This window comes from Malaclemys terrapin, chromosome 1, assembly GCF_027887155.1.
Source record: "Malaclemys terrapin pileata isolate rMalTer1 chromosome 1, rMalTer1.hap1, whole genome shotgun sequence".
In the NCBI taxonomy this organism is placed as follows: domain Eukaryota; kingdom Metazoa; phylum Chordata; order Testudines; family Emydidae; genus Malaclemys; species Malaclemys terrapin.
Genome location: NC_071505.1, coordinates 331,965,727 through 331,989,563, shown reverse-complemented (window position 1 = coordinate 331,989,563; position 23,837 = coordinate 331,965,727). Strand labels below are relative to the sequence as shown.

At 44.4% G+C, this 23,837-nt stretch overlaps 1 protein-coding gene across 11 annotated transcripts in view; it reads right to left on the bottom strand.

The window, feature by feature from the left end:
* The window catches only part of DLG2 (discs large MAGUK scaffold protein 2), a 1,481,925-nt gene that overhangs the window by 797,653 nt on the left and 660,435 nt on the right, over positions 1–23,837 (bottom strand). For all 11 annotated transcript variants that reach the window (XM_054015731.1, XM_054015732.1, XM_054015733.1 and 8 more), the window contains one exon: positions 5,591–5,752. In XM_054015731.1, the coding sequence (XP_053871706.1) occupies positions 5,591–5,752 (162 nt within the window). The remainder of the gene's footprint in view (positions 1–5,590; positions 5,753–23,837) is intronic.

Here is a 23,837-nt window from a genome sequence, read left to right as displayed (position 1 = left end):
AAGCTAGGGCATCAACACAATTTGTTAAACTCAATGTGTTACAAAAAACATTTCAGTCATATCAATATAGAAAAGTGCCTCATTCTCAGTGAATAGGCCAAAGCAAGGGTTTTGTGGAAGCTCCTTTAAACTTCTACATTATAACGGAATTAAAGCTGCTCAGGCAACCTTAAATAGTGTCCTTTTCTTACTACTGAGGGATTCACTGTGCATCCTTAGCACTCTTAACACAGGCTTTTTAGTTGACTATATTGATAGCATTGCATAGGTGAACAATACACTCTACAGGCAAACAAAAGAGTGAAGTTCATGTTAAAAATTTGAAGTTAATCTCGAGTCACAATGAAACGAGAGAGAACCATGATAAACAGTGGAAGTAAACTGTGCTCCTTGAAGGTTCATTTTCCTTGCAAAGAGTGGAAAATAAAAGCTGTTCACACATCATGGATTTCTTATTGCTTTGGGAGTATTCTTAAAATAATTATTAAACTATATACCCAAAAAACATGATAAACATTGTTAAACGTAAAGGAAGCACCTTTAAATAGACAGCGTTACTGGGCTGTGCAAAAGCTATGACTTAACATACTGTTTGGAATGCCCTTTTCTGTTTTCTTCCAACACGTATTGTGTCCCAGGTCATGCAAACTAGCAGGGCCGGCTCCTGACACCAGCCCACCAAGCTTGTGCTTGGGGCAGCACCTGGAGGGGGGCGGCGCGGTGTGGCGCTCTGGCTCCAGCCGCCGGGGAGAGCGGAGCCGCAGTAGGCTTGCCGCCCTCCCCCCGGCGCTCTGGCCGCCGGGGTGAGCGGAGCTCCGGCCGGGCTCTCCGCCCTCCTTCTGAGGCTCTGGACGCCAGGGAGAGCGGAGCCCTGGCCGGGCTCTCTACCCTTCTCCCGTGGCTCCGGCCGCCAGTGGAGCCGTGGCGGGCTCGCCGCCCTCCCCCCCGGTGCTCCGGCCAGTCGGGGAGAGCGGCCCGAGGCCGGGCTCGGCGCCCTCCCCTGCCGTGCTGGGGAGGCAGCGGGAGGCTTTTTTGCCTGGGCGGCAAAAAAGCCAGAGCCGGCCCTGCAAACTAGACCCTAGATACTTGAATGATACCCAACCGCTGAAGGGTGGCGGGCATCAGTGTCTCACACCCTATCCAAGTTCCAATACAGCATCCATCACACTTGACAACAGTGTCTTAGGGGGACCGATTTTCAAAAGGGCTCAAGGCCAAAATTTCCAAGTGTTCAGCACTTACAATTGGGACCAGATTTTCAAATAGAACTTTGCTTCCATTTAGTCACCTAAATAAGGGACAGATTTTCAGACGTGCACAGCAGCCACTATTGGAACACTTCTGGCCCACATCTGGTCACTTATTTTGGTGCCAAAATTAGAGCTGAGCTCTTTTGAGTATCTGGCCTCAAGCGCACAGAGGCTCAATACTAAACGTCAAGCTCAAACAAACCACATAGGGATATTTCATCAAGAGGCAATTTTCAGCTCATATAATCATGGCAGATTTCCTCCTTGAAAGAATAATAAAAGTAATGTGTGCAAAGAAGAGGCTTCTTCCTCCTTCAAACTCACGCCTTCCAGCTTATCAAAAATCGAGATATAAAGTTTAAAATAAGGCCTGGTTCTGTGATAACAAAATCCAGTTTCTTGCCGTCACCGCTGAATGAGATTAATTACATACGTCACATATATCATTCATGATTCTCCATTCAAAAGAAAATAAACTGTGCAAATCATTCTATCACTTTAAAAACATGTTTTATTTGAATGATTTATTTGAATAAAGGCAGTCAAATCATTCAAATAAAAACATTCATTCTGGGGCCACAGACCCCACTGTGAAATCCCACTCAGAGAATGATTTAAAGGCTATTCGGTCAAATATTTAACTCTTTATCTAGCAACCCACCATAGTTCCTGGGCTTCATGCATTCCACTTGGATTGCTTGCCAGACATAAATCCCTTCACCCCGCCTGGTTGACGTGAACTTGTGATTGTGTTACCTTTTACACGTTTCTTCTTTGCACCAAGTATTGTGACCTGCATTCACAAAACTGGGTCAGGACAGATCAAATTTTCCAGTGAAAACAACTCTCAGTGGGATTTTCTGACAGATTTATGCAACTGCAGTTGTCAGCAGTTTCTTGCTCCTGACACAACAATAGACAGGCTGTATTAAGACCCCAGTACTTCGAATTCTACTTGGTAAGGAAATATTTCAACGTTTCCACCACCTATGAGAGAGAAAATAAACATTTATACTATAGTCACATCTACACCTCTAGACCTTTATAAGGAAATATTTATCGCCTCTCTAGAAGCACATGTAACACACTTCAGGTCCCTCTCCATGCCAATCCGAAAACGGTATGAGTTGTTACGGTCCCCTGCTACAGAGCATTGACAGTTCATGCTTTTAGCTTTGGAGGTCCTTAGTTCACCAGCCAAAACGACACCTTTCACACACATACTGCTTGAAAGCACATGGATCTCAATCTCAGGTTGAAAGAGGGAATGCTCCATCACATTTAGTCAGTCTCACCAGAAATAAGTGATACACTATAGATGCAGCATCTCTAAGAACCAGGCGAGGATGGAGGGAAGAGAAAGAAGAGCACATCCTGGAAGAAATCATGAAACTTAATTAATCTGAATACAGAAATTGTGTAGCCCAAGAATAAAGAGTACAGTAAGAACTACTCTGGTTAGCCTTTCCTTGTGCAGATGATGCTACTCCTGCATTCAGATCCCAACATGAGAAGAGGCCTTTGAATAGGCTTTCAAGTCAGTGCTGAGAAACAACACTCAGTGCAAGAAGCAGTCAGACAATCCTGTCAGAGAACCAGAGAACTATGGGTCCATGACTTACTCTGCCCTTCCAGGCCCTCCCTACACTTAGGGGATGACAGCCAGGGAAAACGGAGCCAATGTTTAGAAGCCAGCAAAAGAAAACAGCAAGAGACATATGCAGACGTACATGACTAAGTGAGAAGCTGGGGCAAGAGTCTAAATGAGAGACTCCATAGTAAGGAGCAGACCTGAGAGTACAGAATCAGAGACCCTTAAACAGGATCAGAAGGAGACTTGCAGTCGACATAGGCATACAAGCAGCGTCAGGGCCACCCAGAAGGGGGGGCAAGTGGGGCAATTTGCCCCAGGCCCTTGAGGGGCCCCGCGAGCCCTGGCCTAGAATCCCTTCCCTGGCTAGAGGTACCTTTTTAATTTTTACTCACCCGGCGGTGGTCCGGGTCTTCGGCGGCGGGACCTTCACCTGCTCCGGAACTTCGGCGGCACTTCGGTGGTGGTCCCTTCGGTGCTGCCGAAGATGTGGAGAGAGTGAAGGACCCGCCGCAGACTTGGAGCACAGCCTAGTGAGTACAAGCACCGCAGCGGGTGGCGCCTTTTTTTATGTCCGCTCCCCCGCTTTGCCCCAGGCCCTCTGAATCCTCTGGGCGGCCCTGAGCTGTGTTGCATAGCCCCTCTCCTCCCTGCACTCCCTCCATGTAGCAAGCGCCTTCTGCTACCACCGTAGGAACTGGGCTGAGAGGCTTTAAAGGGCAGCTCCACAGATCTGGAACTACTCTCCTCCTCCACCCACCTCACAGCACTGGGCTTGCCTACCACCATCACCACATTAGCAGCCTGGGTCAGGTGACCTTACAGAGAAGTTTCCATCTTCAAGGTAAATAAAGGTTGTCTCTTTGCCTTATCTACAAGAGGTCATCTCCCTTGCTTAAACAAAAATAGCCATCCCTGATACCATAAAGGGCCAGAACACCTTACCTCAACTCCCCCATAGGGTAATAAAAACTGTTGTGTCTGTGTTCTCTATACACAACTTCAAGGATATGAGGAAACCACAGAGACGGTCAGGCAGCGGAACCCCCAGAAATTTATTCAATGGTATATGCAGTCAATCCCTGCGGAGCCACTGGTCCCAGAGGATTGACCGCCAAATCCAAGCCATGCTCACCCCCCACCTTCCAGCCCAGCTTGCTCAGGTGCAGTATCGCCCCTCATCCCTCAGAGAGACACTGGCTGCTGGAAGAGGGATGAGGCCAGGCATGCCCCCAAGAGGGAACTCTGGTGCAGAGCTAGTCCCACGGCAGTGTTGATGTGGGGGCATGGAGGAGCCAAAATCGGTATTGTGAGTGAGTGTCATTGTGACCTGGTGCATGGGGGGCACCCAATCCCACTCTCTTAAATTTGGCCCCACCACCTTCCTGTCGCAATGGATGGCTGGCAGGACCAAATCTAAGTGGAGTGGGGCAGCCAACGCTGCTCCTCCTTGCTATTGTCAGTGGTATGCACAGTGCACAATGCGCATACTGCTGCGGGTGCCACTGCAGTCAGGCTCTAAATAAACCTGTATTTACTATGGACACATTAACAGAAAAGGCCTACCTACATATTGCTGCTTTGGTAATAAAAGGCAGAGCCCCATTAGAGGGCTCCTGAACTATTTAAAAGGGATACTACCCAGTTCCTATACACAACAAAAAACTAACAAAGCGGTACCTTCAGCAGTCCAGAGGCATGAAGATGGGTTCACAAAGCCAGTCTATGGAGGAAAGGCGCTCTACCTTCCTGACCGCCACCTACACAGATCTTAAAATAGCCTCTTACTTGCCACCATACTGTAATCACTGCTTGGCCCTCCTCCCATTCCATAACCCGAACACAGTATCATGGAGGTCAACCACATTTGTCACCTGTAAACTGCTAGAGTCATCACCTGTAACAAATCCACCAGAACATCAACACTTCTAACTAAGAAGCCTACCATCTTTCTTTTCTCTTCCCAGTCCTAACAAAAAGTAATAATCACTGGGAAAGCGACTATATTAATCAACCTAACAAGTATTGGGGAAGTTTTACAAATACTTTAAAGCTCTTACCACTCTTTTTAAAACAGAAACTACATCCTTTCATCTCTTAGCATACAGTGTGTGTGATTATATGGGATTCTTTTGGGATGACAAAGAAAAATAACTTAACTCCCGTGTACAGATGAGCAGCTTTTGCATTGCTAGTGAACCCAAATGCACCTGATAAAGCATCTCCATATTTTTTAAATGACTGACACGTATTACAAAGCACGCAATGACAAAGACATGGATAGCAACAAGTGCTGCAGCAATAAAGATTTGAACTGTGGCAAACAAAATCTTCCTTCATGCAAAAGTTTACATGGAACTTGCCACCAGGCTTAAGATGAGAAGAAAGACAGTACAAGCTTATTGTACCTTGGGAGCAAGGACAGAGAAAATTTGTCATGCCAAAACAACAATGCCAGAACTTTTTTGGAACATTTCATCCCCTTTTATATAAAAGGGAAGGTTTGCTTGTCAATACCCATTTCCCCGCAAGCTCTCACAACTCTAATATAAAGCTGGGCCTGCAAAGCAATAACCTGTTACTCTACAATATCCACCAAGCTTTAAAGATCTGCCACAAAACAATCAAACTTCACTGAAGCATTTCAAATAGCAACTTGCCCATTGGACAAAACGATCTTACTCCAGGACTATGGGACAAGTGATCCCACCTGTTTTAAGACCAAAGCCATAATGAATCTTCATCTTACCTTCAAAGGAGAGATGTGTGATTGCAGGACGTATCCATGGACATTTTCTATCTGAGATAAGTTCTTTTCTGACACATGAACAAGTTCTGGTCCTCTCACTTCATGGGTTAAACGAGGTAAGGTATGATCGTGCAGGGCATCCTCATCTTGATAGCGATACTTCTAGGATAAAAAACAAGAATAATAAGCAGCTGTGAAAACACCACACATGTTTTAATATCATTATAGATCACTAGTCAATATTAGCTCCCCAACCTCCACCCAATCAGTAACCCAAGAGAAACAACCTGTTTCCAAGCAATTCATCAAAAAAGAGGCAGATTTGGTAGTAGATTGCATTGATGCACTAGACTTTTACTTTCAGAGATTTGGGTTGAAATCCCCCGTAAGGGAAAGAGAAACCTGTTGATCTTATCTTAGTCTCTAGTTGACATTGGTCCACATCCCAAAACCCTCAGAATAATATTACATTACACTTCTGCAACATTTTCCATCAGAAGATCTGAAAATGCTTTAGAAACATGAAGTAGGCTCACAACAAACTTTACGGGCAGGAAATTGGGGTGGTGTATAATTAGTCCCATATTACAAATGGGGAAGCCATGGGCTAGAAGGGTTACATGACTTCTCCTAAGTCAAACAAACATTGTAAAGTTTGGCCAGCCTATTTGGCACTATTTTCTTTCAGTCAGGACTTAGGGGAGAGCTACAGGGCTTCTTGAAATCTTTGGCACAAAGTAGATGGATATGGTGCTATTGTGAAATTTTGCTTTCAGTTAAGAGATCAGTAATTCTGTAAGACTCAAAATCAAATTTAAAAAAATATATATGAGTACTTGGACCTACTGACCTCACAAAGTTAGAGGTTAGAACAGAAAACTAAGCATGTCATAATTTCACAAGAGTTTTGGCACTGGAGGAAGATATTGCTGAAAATCCGTTCTCTCCATTTCCCATTTGGAATTCAGGCCTCACTTTTAAAATTGTGATATACAGTAGTAAAGTTATGTTAATTCATGAAGACATTAAAAATCAGATGTCATGAAGCGCCCCCACAATCCACTGAAAGGTGAGTTCAGGTGTGTGCTGTTGGTATACACATTGTTCCAAAAGTTTACAGTTCACAAACTCTCATTCTGGCATAAGTGAAGGGCTCGGCATACACCGATTATTGGTCTCTGTTCCCTCTGTGGATTATGTCTGCAACACTTTATGCACACACACACACACACACACTTTCCATATACTGCAATTATGGAACATACACAGTAACTGGCACCAGGCAGATCATTTTGGCAAAAAGCCACCAATCTAATAGACAGTATTCCAACCAATGCCATAAGCCTTGGCACACAGATAAAGCCCAAGCAATCCATTATCCTCTACTAATTCTAATGCACCCCTTTTAAGGAAAGTGTCCAGCCACACTGATGCCATAAATATAATGAGCAATTTGTTTAAACAAAACTTTGAGAAATAGCTGCATAACACAAGAGCCATCTCATCTCCCTTGCTACAATAGCTCCCAGACTGGACAACTGCATCTCTATCAGTGTCAATGCAAGACATCCGTGAAGAAGCCATGACTGGTTCACAAACCATCTCTTAAGTCTCCTCCTTATTATGGCATTGATTCAGAGCCTGCATCAGCTATCTATGCACTCCCTGATCCAATTCAAGGTTCTGGTTCTGACTTCTGAAACCCTCAAAGCACAAATCTATATTATCTCCATGACACTTTCTCTTTTCAGGGAAGCCCCAGCACCTTGAGAAATATGATCAAACAGGTGCTCAGACACTATAGTAATGGGTGTCATAAGAATATAGACAGATCAGACACAGCATGCTTATTGGAACCCAGGAACTCTCAGAGTAGAGATTGAAGTTTTGTCCTAATTTATTGCTCTGAGAAAACACTGGAGCTAGAGCCGTTCTTTTGACCAAACAATTTTCCACTCAAAGTGGGTTTATTAAAATTTTCTGTGGGGAAAAACCTGCCGATTCAGTCTACATTTTCCAGTTGCTCAGTTAGTTGAATCAAAATGATTGAGTTTGTTTCGGAACACTGCACTGTTCCATTTTGGTCAAGTGTCACTTTGCCATTTAGACATTTCCAACTGGAAACATTTTTTCACAAAAGTTTTCAATATTCTAACTTTTTGTTCCCTCTTTAGAACAGCGAGGGATTTTTGAAGTGTCAAAATTTTCAGTGAAAGAAAGATTCTTTTCTTTGAACAGCTGGCAAGTAGTGTGCTGCACTCAAACAAGTCAACTACAGGTTGGGGATGAGCTATTGTGCCAGGCAGCAGAAACTTGCATACTGCAATGATGCGGGCTACTGCAATGTATCTGAAAAAAACAAAACCAAAAATTGGTCCTAGGCAGTGTAGGCAGCGTGATCTCGGAGTCAGTAGACCAGAGTTCTTTTTCTGGCTCTGTCACTGACTTACTTCATGATCTTGGAAAAGCCACTTCTGCACCAAGAAGTGGGGAGGATATTTACCATCCTTTACTAAGTGTTCTGCATCCAGAGATCTTGGAGCACTAAGTAATAGGTAATACTAGCACTTATTATTATTGATACTTATGTGGAGCTCACACACAGCTTAGCAATACAGTCCCTGAGTAGTATAGAAAATCTTCACAATTTTTATCAGCTTCTGCAGAGAAGTTGTTCTATCCCAGTGGCTCTCAAACTTTTTTACTGGTGACCCCTTTCACATAGCAAGCCTCTGAGTGCAACCCCCTTATAAATATATTAAAAAGTGTTTTTAATTTAACACCATTATAAATGCTGGAGGCAAAGTGGGATTTGGGGTGGAGGTTGACAGCTCGCAACCCCTCCATGTAATAACCTCGCGACCCCCTGAGGGTCCCGACCCCCAGTTTGAGAACCCCTGTTCTATCCCATAATTTTAGTTACTGCATTACTTAACAGAAACACATGGTTGATAGTTTATAAGATATTTACAACAAAGCACTCAATCTACCATTAAAATCCCACACTACAAATCAAAAGTAATCTCGATCACTACAAGAAAGCTATCCATTTTCATTGAAATCCTAAATTAAAGACGAAAAAAACCTCAGTGAAATTAGCTAAAGTTGCTATTGCTTTAGCAATTTGTATTTTTAATCCATTCTTAGTCTATGTGATTCAAGAATATCATCAAACTTTTTAAAATGTAGTCCTGTTATAAAGTTACATTCGACCTTGTAACAGGGGCCTGGACTCCACTTCCATCTTCTTCCTTGCAGAAACTGTAGGGACTCCACGGGCTGCGTTCTCAGTGAAATATTTCAATTCCCCTTCACCAGTATCACCACAGTACTCTGTGTCTCCAACTATTTACAATATTTGCCAAGCTTTAGGCCGTCTGACCAGCTCCCGAAGGGAACAGAGATCTCCCTACTCTGAGGCCTCTGTATGACTAGACTCAACTAGCCCTGTTCCTCCCTCTCCCCGCTGCACTTCTTTCCTGTGCCTTTTCTCAGCCCTGGGCTGACAGGGGCCAATTGAGATCTTACCCCACCAAGCCCACCAGTCTGATCAGATAATTACCCCAATCAGCTTCTACTGGGCCACTAATTAGCATGTGAGTGACCAGAGTGCAGGCTCACCTACTCACTCCCTGCACACAGTCAGACCTAAACAAAATACCAAGAATAGTTAAGGAAAATAAATGTAGGGTAAAACTTTCAAAAGCAACTAAGTGATTTAAGCTCCTGAGTCCCATTTTCTAGGGCTACCATATGTCTGGATTTCCCCGGACATGTCCGGCTTTTCGGTCTATAAATAGCCATCCGGGGGGGGATTTTTAAAAATCTAAAAATGTCCGGGATTTCCCCCCGGTCGGCTATTTATAGACAGAAAAGCGGCGGCCAAGCACCGCTGGGCAGCCAAAGCCTCTTCCCGTCTCCCCCCATCCCCCCATTACCACGCTGTCCGGCCCCGCAGCTGTCTTCCCCCTTCTCCCCTCCCCTGAATGCTCCGCCCACCTGCTCCTCTCCCTCCCCTGCGTCCCGAGAATCAGATCTTGGTGGGAAGTCTGAAAAGAAGCAGCAGCAGGTGAGAGGCAGCAGCAGGTAAGCTGGGGTGGGGAGGCACGAGGAGGAGAGCTCCAAGGAGGCGCGGTCCTGGCCGAGCGGCTCCATCCGGCCCGGGCCGAGCGGCGCCCGGTGGCCCCAGTGGCTCCGGCCCAGCTCGGGCCCCAGGGCAGCAGCCCGGGTCCTGGTTCTGGGGGTCCTGTCAGGGGGCGGGGAGCAGTTGGATAGGGCATGGGAGTCCCGGGGGGGTCTGTCTGGGGGCGGGGGGGTAAATATGGGGTGGGGGTGTGGATAAGGGTTGGGGCAGTCAGGGGACAAGTAGGGTCATAGGAGGGCAGTGAGGGTGGGGGGGTTCTCAGGAGGGGGCAGTCAGGGGACAAGAAGCAGGGCGGCTTAGATAGGGGGTGAGGTCCTAGGGGGCAGTTAGTGGCAGGGGTCCCAGGAGTGGGCAGTCAGGGGACAAGGAGCGGGGGTTTTGGCGGTTCTTAGGGGGCAATCAGGGGGTGGGAAGTAGGAGAGAGTGGATGGGGGCGGGGCAGGGCCGGGGCTCGAGCGGGGCTCCTCCCCCCCTGTGTCCTCTTTTTTGCTTGTGGAAATATGGTAACCCTACATTTTCTAAAGTGAATTAAGAGCCTAAGTCCCTTAGGTGCTTTTGAAAATTTTACCTTATAACTGCATATTAACCATTAGCATGCAGAAGATCCTGCATATTCAGCCTGCATAAATTAGTAAGCAAGTATACCGTACACTTCTGTACCTTCCTTTTCCTTCTGCCCTCCCCACAGGCCTTGCCCCTTCCAAATTCTTCACAAAGTGTTGCAACTAGAACATTCTTCATGTGGCTATTTCACTCCTATTTTGAGCCTGCATCACTGCTATCACATGAGACCCAGTAAAGAGCTGGGAACATGCTGAACCTGGAGTCGTTACGAGGACTGCTTTTTACCGCTGGTTCCCAGCGTAAACATCATGTCATGAGTGCAAGCCACTAATAAAGAAGGGTTTCTGGGAAAGTGGTGGAGCAGATCAGGGAACCAAGCAAGAGCTCTGACTCACCTCCCCACAGCCAGAGACACTCATTCCTTTGTAGCATTGTGCCCTGCGGTGGGCCTACAATTTCCTTGGGAAACAGCTCGTTCGCTGGAAACTGGCTTTTTCTCAAAGGGTTAATTCAAATTTCTGGAAGGAAAACAAATGCATAGTGCTGCTCCTTGTTTGACAAAAGAACAGGTGGATGGCTTATGATAATTAAATTACAAATCAGTGCCTGCTGCTCTCAGGGTATTGTATGCTGCCAGCTAGCATCAGATATTTAAAATCCCATGTAATTACCTATAATGGAGGAGTGGAGGGTGTTGCTGTGAATTTAATGTGAACTTGCTCTTTTTAATAACTGATCATTCCTGTTACAATGTGAGAGTATTGCTATAAAATGGTACCGCCACCTCACTTTACTCCAGACGGGTAGGTTGTTGTTGTTTGTTTTGAAGTTCTGTTTGCAGGGGGAAATGTCAGCTGAACAGAAGGTAGGACCTGACACAGCACAGAGTATTGGTTAAAACCTTGCAGTTGGACACCGGCCAGTTCTGATGCAAAAAAAGGAGAAAGACAGGGAGACATTGACTTGACAAGTTACTGTCTGTGTGCAAATACTGTAATTTTCATACACTACTCAGTGAACTTACATTACCCTGACAGTCTTATAGGAAATAAAGCCGGTTGGAATTTTTATGTATTAATGGAAAAAAGCATTTGCTGCAAAATTTTCACAAGTTCAAAAAAAGATTTTGCCCTTTTTTGGATTTGGAAAATATTTTATTTTGGGTCAGTTCAGCATTAATATGGGCCCTGAGCTGCCATGGTAGTAGTTGGAGTGCATTGTGTCTCCATTCCCCACTGTTCAACGTCTCCCATGATGCACCCCAATCTCACCTTTGACTGAAGCAATAGGATACATCATCCAAGTCAAATGGACACAATATATCATAGGAGCTGTAGTCAGACAGGGACTCAAACTACAACTCCCATGAGGCACCACAACATCTATGTGTATGGTGGGGGCTAAGATTAATGTATACTGAAGCCAAAACAAAAACATTTCAATTTGGGAATGTCAAAATTAAATATTTCAACATTTCTCAAAATCAGAATTTTTCAGAAGTTTCTGTTCTGTGAAAGATAAAAAAAATATTTCAACTTTTCCTCCCACTCTGGGATGAAAACACCTTTTGAAAGATCTGAATTTCAAACAGGAATTTTACGCAGGATGGAAATCGAGTAAGGAATAAGATTTCTCAGCTATATTAAATTCCCATACAGTAACCAGCTAGTGGTAAACACACATTTCAGTGCTTCCTATCATGCAGTTCCATCTCTGGGCAGCATGACATGCTATGGCCAAAAGAAGGCCTTAAGTAATACTACTTGTTTTAGTCAGAGACCCATAGCACTTAATCTAATGCTAGTTACTGATCAACTCACTGCCACATGAAACAACTACAGATGCAAGCAACTTTATTGAGTGTACAATTTAATGGAAAGACTTATTCAGAGTGAAAAACACTTCTGCCTCGTCAAAAACAACCATGTAGACAAATGCTAGAAAGAATAGTTAGTGCTGGCATAACACAGGAGTGGGGCTAATCATGCAAAATGTGTCCCATGAATATTCATTTGAGGTCTTAAATGAATTCCTTACAGCCACGCTCGTCCTACTTTTGTGTTCACTTTTTGAGTTTTTACGAGCACAATTGTTCACAGGGAATTCATTCCAGTGTCAGATGTGAGCATACTGAGAAACCAAACTTTACATTTGAACACACAAGTATTTGCACTGGAAGTGTTTCTTCACTCATCCAATCAGGGAACTGAAATAATATCATATTATTCATCCAACCAATTGCAACTGAGCAGGGCCGGTGCTACCATTTAGGCAAACTAGGAGGTTGCTAGGGCGCCAAGATTTGGGGGCACCAAAAAGCAGTGCCCCCAATTTTTTTTTACATTGTTTCAACGCCCCCTCCCTGAGCGCACGGTCGCCGCTCCACTTCTCCCGCCTCCCAGGCTTGCAGCACCAATCAGCTGTTTGGCGCTGCAAGCCTGGGAGGGGAGGAGAATAGAGTGGGGGAGGCATGCTCGGGGAGGAGAGGTAGCAGAGGTGAGCTGGGGTGGGGAGCTGCCGCATGGCTCCCTGGGCGGGGGGTGGGGGGAGCTGCCGCAGGGGTGCCTCGGGGGAGGGAGCTACTGCAGGGCTCCCCACCTCTGCTACACCCCCTCCCCGAGTGTGCCATCGCTGCTCCACTTCTCCTGCCTCCCAGGCTTGCGGCGCCGATCAGCTGTTTGGTGCCGCAAGCCTGGGAGGGGAGGAGAATTAGAGTGGGGGCGGTGTGCTCAGGGAGGAGGCGGAGCAGAGATGAGCTGGGGCGGGGAACTACCGCACGGCTTCCCGGGGGGGGGGGGGGGGAGCTGCCATGTGGGGGCACCTCCTCAGGGCAGGGCGGGGCGGAGAGCTGCTGCAGGGCTGGGGGGGGCGCAAGGTGGAAGTTTTGCCTAGGGTGCGAAACTTCCTTGCACCAGCCCTGCAACTGAGCAACCCAGCTTGACTCTTTCTTTGGCTCCGTGCATATAAATATATATGAAGTGGAAAAGTTTCAAGAGACTGACTTTGTAGCCTGGTGGTGACAGCACTCACCTGGGAGGTTAGAGACCAAGATTCGAGATCTTCACCTGTCTGATTCAGAGAAGGGACTTGAACGTGAGTGCCCTAGCCACCAGGCTATTCTGGAGTGCCCCTCTTATTTTTCATGAAAAACTTCAAAAGGTCTCAGTTTCATGCCAATGGTGAAATCTTGAAAATTTGTATGGAATAGGAAAACTATTTCCTGCTCAGCTCTAATTGTGAATGACTTGCTGTCTTGTCTATGTAGTGTATTTTTAAAGGGCCTGTCACCTTAGTACTGCAATACCTTTCATCCAAAAATCAAAGAACTTTTACAAACATGGAATATTTTGCCCTACACCTTGTTGAAATGGATATTTATGAGTGAGAAAATTAGGCTCGGAGAAATTCAGCCCAAGGTCATATGTTGAATCAATTAATAACCCAGGAGGTTAATTCCTTATCTGCTGTTCTAACCACTAGCAAAGCAACCACAGTGAAATGCAAAAGGAAAAATGAAATATATTATTAATTTCCGATGAATGCTCTTAATTTTTTTTTTTTTTTGACAAGGGTTCTAAAAAACAGTAAATTGGGGAGGAATTATGGTTCTCATATCCCTGTTCAGTACTTAGCACAATTTTGATATCTCAGTAGAAATTATAATCAGTAACAATGTTCCTTTGGGAGAGTGAGAAATAGAGATACTGGTTCCTAGTTAAGTTAGATTTTGTGGAGGACAAGAATTAGAATGAGACTCTTTTGAAGGAGGGAACCCTCTCATGACACTGATCAGCCGCATGTGCCGTTTTCCTATGCAGTGCAGCAAACCAAATTATAATTGTTCAGGAAAAGAAACACCAGTGGATTGATGTGTTTGTTTTTAATATTAAAACAGTAAGGCAGTTTTAGGAATCATATATAATCATATATCCATTTAATAAAAAGAAAACAAAACAACCCCCCCTCCCCCCAGTTTTATAGCATATTCACAGTCTGCTTCTTGAGCCTCAAACCAATTTTATTTTGCACCGTGAAGGGCAGGATGATAAAATATATAATTTTAAAATTGCCATTAGCCTAACTATTGGTATATGCAGTGTTGTTGTAGCCATGTTGGCCTCAGGACATTAGAGAGACAAAAGTAGATGAGACAGTATTGTGTATTGGATCAGCTTCTGTTGGTGAGAAAGAGAAGCTTTAGAACTTACAGAGAGCTCTAGAACTTACAGACAGCTCTTCTTCAGGTCTGGGAAACATACTCGTGTCACAACTAAATACAGGGTGAAACAGATTGTTTAGTATAAGTAGTTAACACATATTTCAAAGTATGCAGTGTTCCTAGACCTGAAGAAGAGCTCTGTATAGCTCAAAATCATATCTCTCTCACCAACAGAATTTGGTCCAGTAAACAATATTACATTACCCACCTTGTCACACTGGATTTTTGGCTTATTACAACAATCTATAACCCACTAACTTCTCCCTCCTCTCCCCATTATTATTCTCCCTATTACTGGACAGGTATTAACGGGTCACTTCACTTTGAGTGGGTCCTTGAAATGTGTTAAGTACTTATGTTAAGCAATTTGTTCCACCCTGTATTTAGCTGTGACAACTTGAGTATATTTCCCAGACCTGAAGAAAAAGTCTACGTACTCTCAAAAGCTTGTCTCTCTCACCAACAAAAGTTGGACCAATACAAAATACTAACGCATCCACCTTGTCTCTCTATCAGAGGGGTAGCCGTGTTAGTCTGAATCTGTAAAAAGCAACAGAGGGTCCTATGGCATCTATAAGACTAACGTCTTGCATCTGAAGAAGTGAGGTTCTTACCCACGAAAGCTTATGCTCCCAATACTTCTGTTAGTCTTAAAGGTGCCACAGGACCCTCTGTTGCTTATCTCTCTAGTTAGCCTAACTACACTTTCCTTTTTCATGTTGCTGCAATTACGCCTTTAGCTCACAAGATGGCACAATAACCATCAAGTTAAAAGACGCTCACATCCAACTGATTATATGAAAAGCATTTGGGGGAAAAAAGTGAGTAGCTATAAAAGGTCATAAACCTTCAGTTGATTTTTATTGTGAACAAACCTGATAGATATGTTCACAGCATTTTTATTTAAGATGCTGCTATTAAGAATACTGCAGTACTTACAGGAATCATATTCAAAGCTGGCATCTGGAGGAACTGCGACAATTTGTACAAGTACCAAGTATTATGACTCAGTAGTAACCAATTGATTTTTTCAGGGATTACTAAATTTGAATGCTATCAGCAGACCTGAGAATGGCTCTGAACCCTGCATTCCTCAAGGCATTCTAAGTCCTAATTAAAACTGTCTGCCTGCTATTATGTACCAGGAAGTATTTGGCTTCATATTCTGCATCACATTTTGGACCCACTAACTACCTCTGTTTAGCCCTCTGGAGGTTGCTACTTACCATTCAATAATTTTTAAGTAGATTTTTCGTTTCGGACTTCAAGCATCAATATAACAACAGAGGGGATTTTAAAGGGTGTTTTGTTTTGTTTTTTGACATGAAACAGTAGTGTTGCTATTGATTATAAAATATATATATTTAAAATGTCCAATAATATTAATTATTGTTTATCTACAGTATTACGAAACCCAAGTATTCGAAAACCATGAGTCAGGCCTTAAACCAATGGACTTACTTAAAAGTAACAAGATTTTAAAGAATTATCTTTAATATTAAATACAAAGCTATATTATAGTTTCCCCAACTTGGCAATGGTGAGGATTTGCCATTAATTTGTTCTGCACATTTACACACAAGGCTAGGTAGATAATGTGTAATCTAGCCCAGGTTTCACCAGCATGAGACCCCTGAACCTCTCTGTTCTAACGAACTGAAAAGTCCCCCTCCGCTCCCCTCATTGCTGACCACAGTATTTAATAGACTTAAAACAAAAAAGCCCTAATACACAAGAACCTCCCTACCTACTGTCCAAGGCTGGGGCGGTTCGTTCACAGTCACCCGGCTGCACCAAGTGAAAAAGGCAGCTTTTCAAGACTCTTGGGCCAATGACCTGGCTGTAGGCTCTGGTGTTTAATTCTATACCTTTCCAGCCCTCTTCGGGAACTATGTCAGCAGATTATACACCTCCTATTGGTTAATTGACAGATTAACAATGGTCCCAATCATACTTAACTCCTGCCTGAGTTTAGCCCAGCAGTGCATATGGTAGTGGTGGGTTTTATTTCTGGCAAACTGCTTGAGCACAGGGTGCTATAAATGTCACGTACTGACAAAACTGAGAACAGCCCTGATATCCTCAAACAGAGGGGGAGGCAGGAGCAGAAAAGTAGGGTATCAAGGATAGGAGCCAGGATGGAGATAAGGGCAGAGACAGTCAGAGACAGACTGGGGGCACAAGTGCAGAACCACCAGAGTACATTCCCCTCCAAAACCTGGAGTTGAACCCAGGAGCATTGAGTCTACAATCCTCTGCTGCCAGCAAATAGCTGCAAAACACTACTGAAGTGAGCAGCTCATATCTAGGGCCCTGCCAAATTCACTGTCCATTTTGGTCAATTTCATGGCCATAGGATTTAAAAAATCATAGATGTCATGATTTCAGCTATTTAAATCTGTAATTTCACGGTGTTGTAATTGTAAGGGTCCTGACCCAAAAAGGAGTTGTATGTATGTGTGTGTGGGGGGGAGGGTCGCAAGGTTATTGTGTGGTTGCGGTACTGCTACCCTTACTTCTCCACTGCTGTTGCTGGCGGCGGTGCCTTCAGAGCAGGGGAGCTGGAAAGCAGCAGCTGCTGGCCGGAAGCCCAACTCTGAAGGCAGTGCCACCACCAGCACCAGCACAGAAGTAAGGATGGCCTGGTATGGTATTGCCACCCCTACTTCCATGCTGCTGCCTGCAAAGCTGGGGCCTCAGTCAGCAGCCACCACTGTCCAGCCACCCAGCTCTGAAGGCAGCAGCGCAGAAGTAAGGGTGGCATGATATGATATTGCCATGCTTACGTCTGCGCTGCTGCTGGCAGGGCACTGCCTTTACCGCTGGGTGACCGGGCAACAGTCGCCGCTCTCTGGTTGCCCAGCTCTGAAGTCAGCGCAGAAGTAAGGGTGGCAATACTGTGACCTCCCTGTAACTCCCTTTTGGGGCAGAACCATCAATTTGAGAAACGCTGGTCTCCCCCGTGAAATATAGTATAGGGTAAAAGCACACAAAAGACCAGATTTCACAGTGGGAAATCAGATTTCATGGTCCGTGATGTGTTTTTCCTGACCGTGAATTTGGTAGGGCCCTACTCATCTCCCTCTAGTGACTGGTCCACACAGAGGTTAACAGCCTACCACAGCTTCATTACTTACTTCATTAGCTCCAGTGGATCTAAAGACCCCCCAACCCTGCTGATGACCCAACTTGGGTGTCAGCATGGTTCCACATGATAGAGTTTCTTTTTTTCTGGGGTTTTATTTTAGATTAGGAAATTACATCCACAAGAACTATTAAAAGAACATTAAGATTTCAAAGTCAAGTGCTCAAAAATTAGGAAACTTTTTTTCATAGGACCCTCTCTCATTCAGTGCCCAGGATGGACTGGGGTGCAGAGGTTAATTAGGACTTTGTAGTGAATGAGGCGTGTATGGAAGATCCCAGCTTCATTTGTTGCACAAGTTGGAAAGTGTGTAGTGAATGATATAGATGGTTGGCAGGGGAAGGGTGGAGAAGGAGGATCTTTAGGCAGTTGAATGCTTCCCTAAAATAACTGGATTCTCTCCCTGCATGTGCCAGAGTTCCTATGTGAAGCCAAGCCAGGCACTTAAACTAAACTTTTCAGAGGTGGTCACTAACTGTTCCTAGGTGCCGGACAGGAAACCCTGGGGTCTGACTTGCAGTCGTACTGAACCCTCCCAGCTGCGGCTGAAGTCAATGGGAGCTGTATTTTGAACATATAGAGTGCTAGATAAAGGCTAAGTACTCTGAAAAATCAGGCCCTACGTATCTCAAGTTGGGCAACCAAAAATTAATGGACACTTGACCTTAATTGCGCTATGCCTCCATTCTACATATGTAAGAGGGGGATAAAAATACTCCCTCATCTCCCAGCGGTGCTGCGAAAATAAATCCATTAAAGTCTGTGAAGCAGTCAGATACTATAATGAGGAGCACTATAGAAGAGCCTCAAAAAAATTAATAATTCTGTATTATGACCAGGGTTTAAATAGTGAACTTTAAATAAGGCTTAATGGGGCCACACATTGAATGTGGAGGCTGAAAAGAAATAAGAACTAACTCCCCATTCATTGAGTAAGCCTGGGTTCCTGTGGAAAAGACAGTAGTGATCATATAATTAGAGACTACCATAAAGTATACGCACAAGGGGGGCAAATTAATATTGCCCAGGCAACCTTAATTCAGACCTTTTGAGTGCTTGACTTAGCAACCTTAACATCTTAATATAGTATTTTTAATGAAATGCATGCACGTATATACACACACACACACACACACTTAAATGATACTCTTATTTGTTAAAACTCTGAAATTCAGTAATTATCCCTATAGCTATTTCAATGTTTATGAAAGACTGACACTCCATACATACATAGTAACACAAGTGAACTATTATGTATATAAATTAGAAAAATAATCTATCCATTGCCACTCTGATGAATCCAGGCCATTATCTCTGAAGTTAAATTATTTTACTACAAAACCAATCTTCATCTCTGCTGGAAAAGTTATTACAAGCTACAGATATGTATATTTTCCACTACTTATCAAAATCCTGTTTCAAAGGCTATGAATTTTAACAGCCACCTTACAAACAGAAGGAATTAATACATTTTAACGTAATGCACTGTGGGCTGGGACGCATACGGATTTCTGTGGGAATCACGGGTGTTTGGAACTTCTGAAAGTTAAGCCTGAATTATCTGAAGCTGGGCACTCAAAAATAAAAAGTTAGAAGAGGCTCCCAACCTTAGGGACTACTTTTAAAAAATGTGGACTTGAACCCTTCTGTAACTGAGATTATCCTTCTGTAAAATGAAATTGTGACAGGGTGGCCTGCATCTTTAAGAAACTGGATTAAATAAATCCATCATTTAAAGCAGAGCGGCAGCAAGGTGGCAAAATAGGTAGTCACCAGACGCCAGAAAGCAAAGAAACAGCAAGGTAGTTCTGGAACAAGGGACTAAATGTCATAGTCAGCCAGGAAGCATATCCCTATTTAGAAACCAAGTCTCTTGTGGCTTTTCCATGGGAAATTTTTTGCTTTGTGGGGGAAAGGCAAGGGGGGGTTGCACTGGTTCCTTACCCCATTGCGGGAAATAAAGATCCAATTTATTTTTTCACTCTACAGAATATGCAGCGCCCTCATTCACAAGGGAGACATTTAAATGCCTAATTGCCACTTTAGTCACCCAAGTCCAACCTTTAGGCACCACTGGCAATCGCAAAACTCCTACTCAGCTGCTGCCTAACACTGAAGGTTTGTAAACCTTCAGTGTTAAAGTACCAGAGGCACCTAAATTTGCACAACTGGGCATGTGCGCAGCTGCTTAAGTCCTCACAGTGCCAAGCAACTCTGTGCTTATCTCACACCTAAGCTGCAGTGAGATTTCACAAAGTAGGTACTCCCCTGCCTACCTTGTCTTCAGGGTCTGACCCAGAAGTCATGTTCTGAGCACATCTAAATCCTTAGAAATTGAAACAGTAGTAGTGGCAACCTTAACTTTTAGCCCAGTGGTCGAGGCATGCGCCCAGCATGTGGGTTTAAATAGCGCACTTTAAATAAGGCCTAATGGGGCCACACATTGGATGTGGAGAATGAAGAGAAATAAGAACTAACGCCCTATTCATTGAATAAGCCTCTTTTAGATACAGGTATTTTTAGCAAAAGTCATGGATAGGTCATGGGCAATAAACAAAATTATTGCACATGACCAGTACCTGACATATACTATAAATACCCTGATTAAACCTGGGTGCTGCTGCTGCAGGGGCTGCACGCCCCAAGGGGCTGCTGCTGTGGAGGGTGCACCCCGCCCAGGTGGCCACTGCTCAAGTTGTCCCCCAGGGCCAGTTGGGTCAGCTGGCTGCAGAGCCATTCCAGCAGCAGCCGGTGTGGCTGTCCCCAAGCCAGCTGCTGGGGCAGCCCTGGGATCAGCCACACTGGCCACTGCAGAAGTCACAGAGGTCGCAGAAAGTCACAGAATCCATGACTTCTGTGACCTCTGTGACAGACCCGGAGCTCTAGTGATAAAGAACTTAATCAACTGATTGTATACAATATTACCATATTATAAAAGTATAATGAGTGAGGTTTTCCACGAAAACCTAGGACACCCTGATGATTGATATAATTGTGAAATGTATTTATTAACACTACATACAGAATTATGGATACTCAGTATTATGCTTTATAGTCTGTAACCAAACAAAGGGAGAAACATACGTCTCCTGGACAAGAGGAAACATCACAACTATCTATCTGTCTCCAGTGAAATTAAGCAAGGTGTGACCAAAACAATGGAAGCCCTATTTACATTCAAATCACTAGGGGGGTGGGAAGATCACAGGAAGGAAAGAACAGCATTAGGCCATCCTGCCTCTTTAAACAAGGTCACTGAAATCAGAGATAGATGCAGAGACAGAAAGCCATTTTGGCATCCATCACTAGATAGGGTGACCAGGTGTCCGGTTTTCGAACAGAATACCCGGTCGAAAAGGGACCCTGGCGATTCCGGTCAGCACCGCCGACTGGGCCGTTAAAAGTCTGGGTGGTGGTGCTGCAGCGCTAAGGCAGGCTAGCACCTACCTGTCCTGACACCGCGCTGCACCATGGAAGTGGCCAGCAGGTCCAGCTCCTAGGCAGGGGGCCATAGGGCTCTGTGCACTGCCCCCACCCTAAGCACCAGCTCCACACTCCCATTGGCCGGGAACCGCAGCCAATGGGAGCTGGCGGGGGCGGTGCCTGTGGTCAAAAGCAGCATGCAGATCCTCCTGCACCCCCGCCTACTAGCACCAGACCTGCTGGCCACTTCCAGGATGTACGCAACGTGGTGTCAGGACAGGCAGGTACCCGGCCTTAGCATCGCTGCGCTGCTGACCAGGAGCCACCAGAGGTAAGCCTGTGCCCCAAACCTCTGCCCCAGCCCTGCGCCCCCCCAAACCTGGAGTCCCCTCCTACACCCCAAACCCCTCATCTCCAGCCCCACCTCAGAGCCAGAACCCCCCACTCACACCCCAACTCCCTGCCTCAACCCACAGCCCCCTCCCACACTCCAAATCCCTCAGCCTGGAACCGCCTCCTGCACCCCAAGCCCCTCATCCCCAGTTGCACTCCAGAGCCTGCACCCCAAGCCCCTGCCCCAGCTCAGTGAAAGTGAGTGAGGGTGGGGTAGAGCAAGCCACTAAGGGTTGGGGAATGTAGTGAGCTGGGGACAGGGCCTCAGGGAAGGGGCAGGGCTAGGGTGTTCAGTTGTATGGGATTAGAATGTTGGCAACCCTATCACCAGATAGACACAAAGGAACAGAGCTCTTGAGAGCTGAGAAAGATGGGTCCTACAACAAAGGGGGAATTGAAGACTCTGGGAACTGAACATGGGCAAGGATCTTTCCCCTAGGAAGACAAGGGAAGGCAGCCTCTTGTACTATTGTGGAAAGTCCTGACTGAGGAAAAGTCAACCATGACTTGGAAAAAGGAAGATTGGTGAGGTAAAGTATCTTGAACAAAGCCTGTATTTTGCTAGATTAAGTTTTAGACTTTTAGAGGTGCAGTTTCCTTTTATTTGCTTGTCACCCCTTTCTAACTTAATTCTCTGTATATTTTGTTATTTTTTTTTAAACTGTAAATCAACTCAGTGCTTTGTTTGAAGAGTGTACGTGCCCCACTTACGTTGTTAAACTCTAAACTGCTTTTGTCTCTTTAAGGAGCAACAAACATTATTTCTCTGAGTGGTCCAGGTGAGGACTGGACAGACCAGGGCATATGGTTTTGGAGGAATTTGGGCTGGTGGAAGCCAGAATAGGGCTGTAGCCAGGTGCTAGGGTCAGAAGTGCTGAACCAGGACTGCCAGTGGTTTTCAATCTTTCCAGACGACTGTAATTAAGGGTAATTAAGTCTTCACGTTCAGTCAGTCCTTTACATCATTGCGGAGAACGAGTTGTCATCCTTGTCGTCAGACTATTACTGCGTAAAAAACTGCCCACTGGGAACTCAACTGAGAGCCGCAACCCATATGACAGACGGTTATGCCTTTTGCTCACTGCTGACCTAAGGTACATTTGAACCACTGATCTAAAAGTCAAAGGTTCAATATGGCATTACCAGTTCCAAACCATCCATCCCCATTAAAACCACTTTTACTATTAATGGAACTTCAATACATGAGCGTAACTCACAAAAACATTAAGTATGGTGTGAATGCATCTACTCATATATACATATAGTCTGCTTATACTGTGTGTGTCTACTTTCAATCTATTAACTAAGCAAACGGAGACATTTTAGCTCACAGGGAGGCACTTCTGTTTATACAGCCAAAGGTCATATATTTTATTCCAAGTGCTACATGATTAAGCTTTAGTGACAACTATGCTGCCTGTATGTGCATTCCCACAGTGTGTTACAAAGAGACATCTGTATTTTTAAAACCTAGTGATTATCCAGGTGGTAACCAACTGGTATCTCAGTTAGGCTGGTTCTTCAGTTCCCAAGAGACAGAATACATCATTTAATTTCCCTTGCTAGAGTACAAACTATTAGGCTGAAAGCTGAACATACTAATACTCAAATCTCTCAGTTGTCACTAATATTCTGTCCCTAAGCTTCCATGTCCTCATGGACCTTTTTCTACATTACTTATTTATTAAAACTTTGGCCTTTTATAAAAGCATTTAACAACAATCATCAAAAGGTTGCAGCAGGCAGTGGGTCGCAGAGGCTCCTTTACAGCTAAATAATTATGTGATGTTGTAAAGTTTTCTGAAAAATTTAGTGTGACATCTCACTTTTCTGAGGACAGTCCCTGATTTTAAAAGTGAAATAGTTGGGAATCTACTAACTTAACTAGGCTGTCAAGTGATTAAAAAAAAAAAAATCAATCACGATTAATCGCACTGTTAAACAATAATAGAATACCATTTATTTAAATATTTGTGGGTGTTTTCTACATTTTCAAATATAGATTTCAATTACAACAGAGTTTACAGTACTCACTTTATATTTATTTTTTATTACAAGTATTTGCACTGTAAAAAAAATAAATGTATTAGGTGAATTGAAAAATACTAAGTACTGTAGTGCAATCTCTATCATGAAAGTTGAACTTACAAATGTAGAATTATGTAAAAAAAATTGCATTAAAAATAAAACAGTGTAAAATTGTAGAACCTGCAAGTCTACTCAGTCCTACTTCTTGTTCAGCCAATAAGCAGGTGTTCACATGTCACTGTTGTAGCTGGCGTCACAAGATATTTCCGTGCCAGATGCGCTAAAGATTCATATGTCCCTTCATGCTTCAAACACCATTCAAGGGGACATG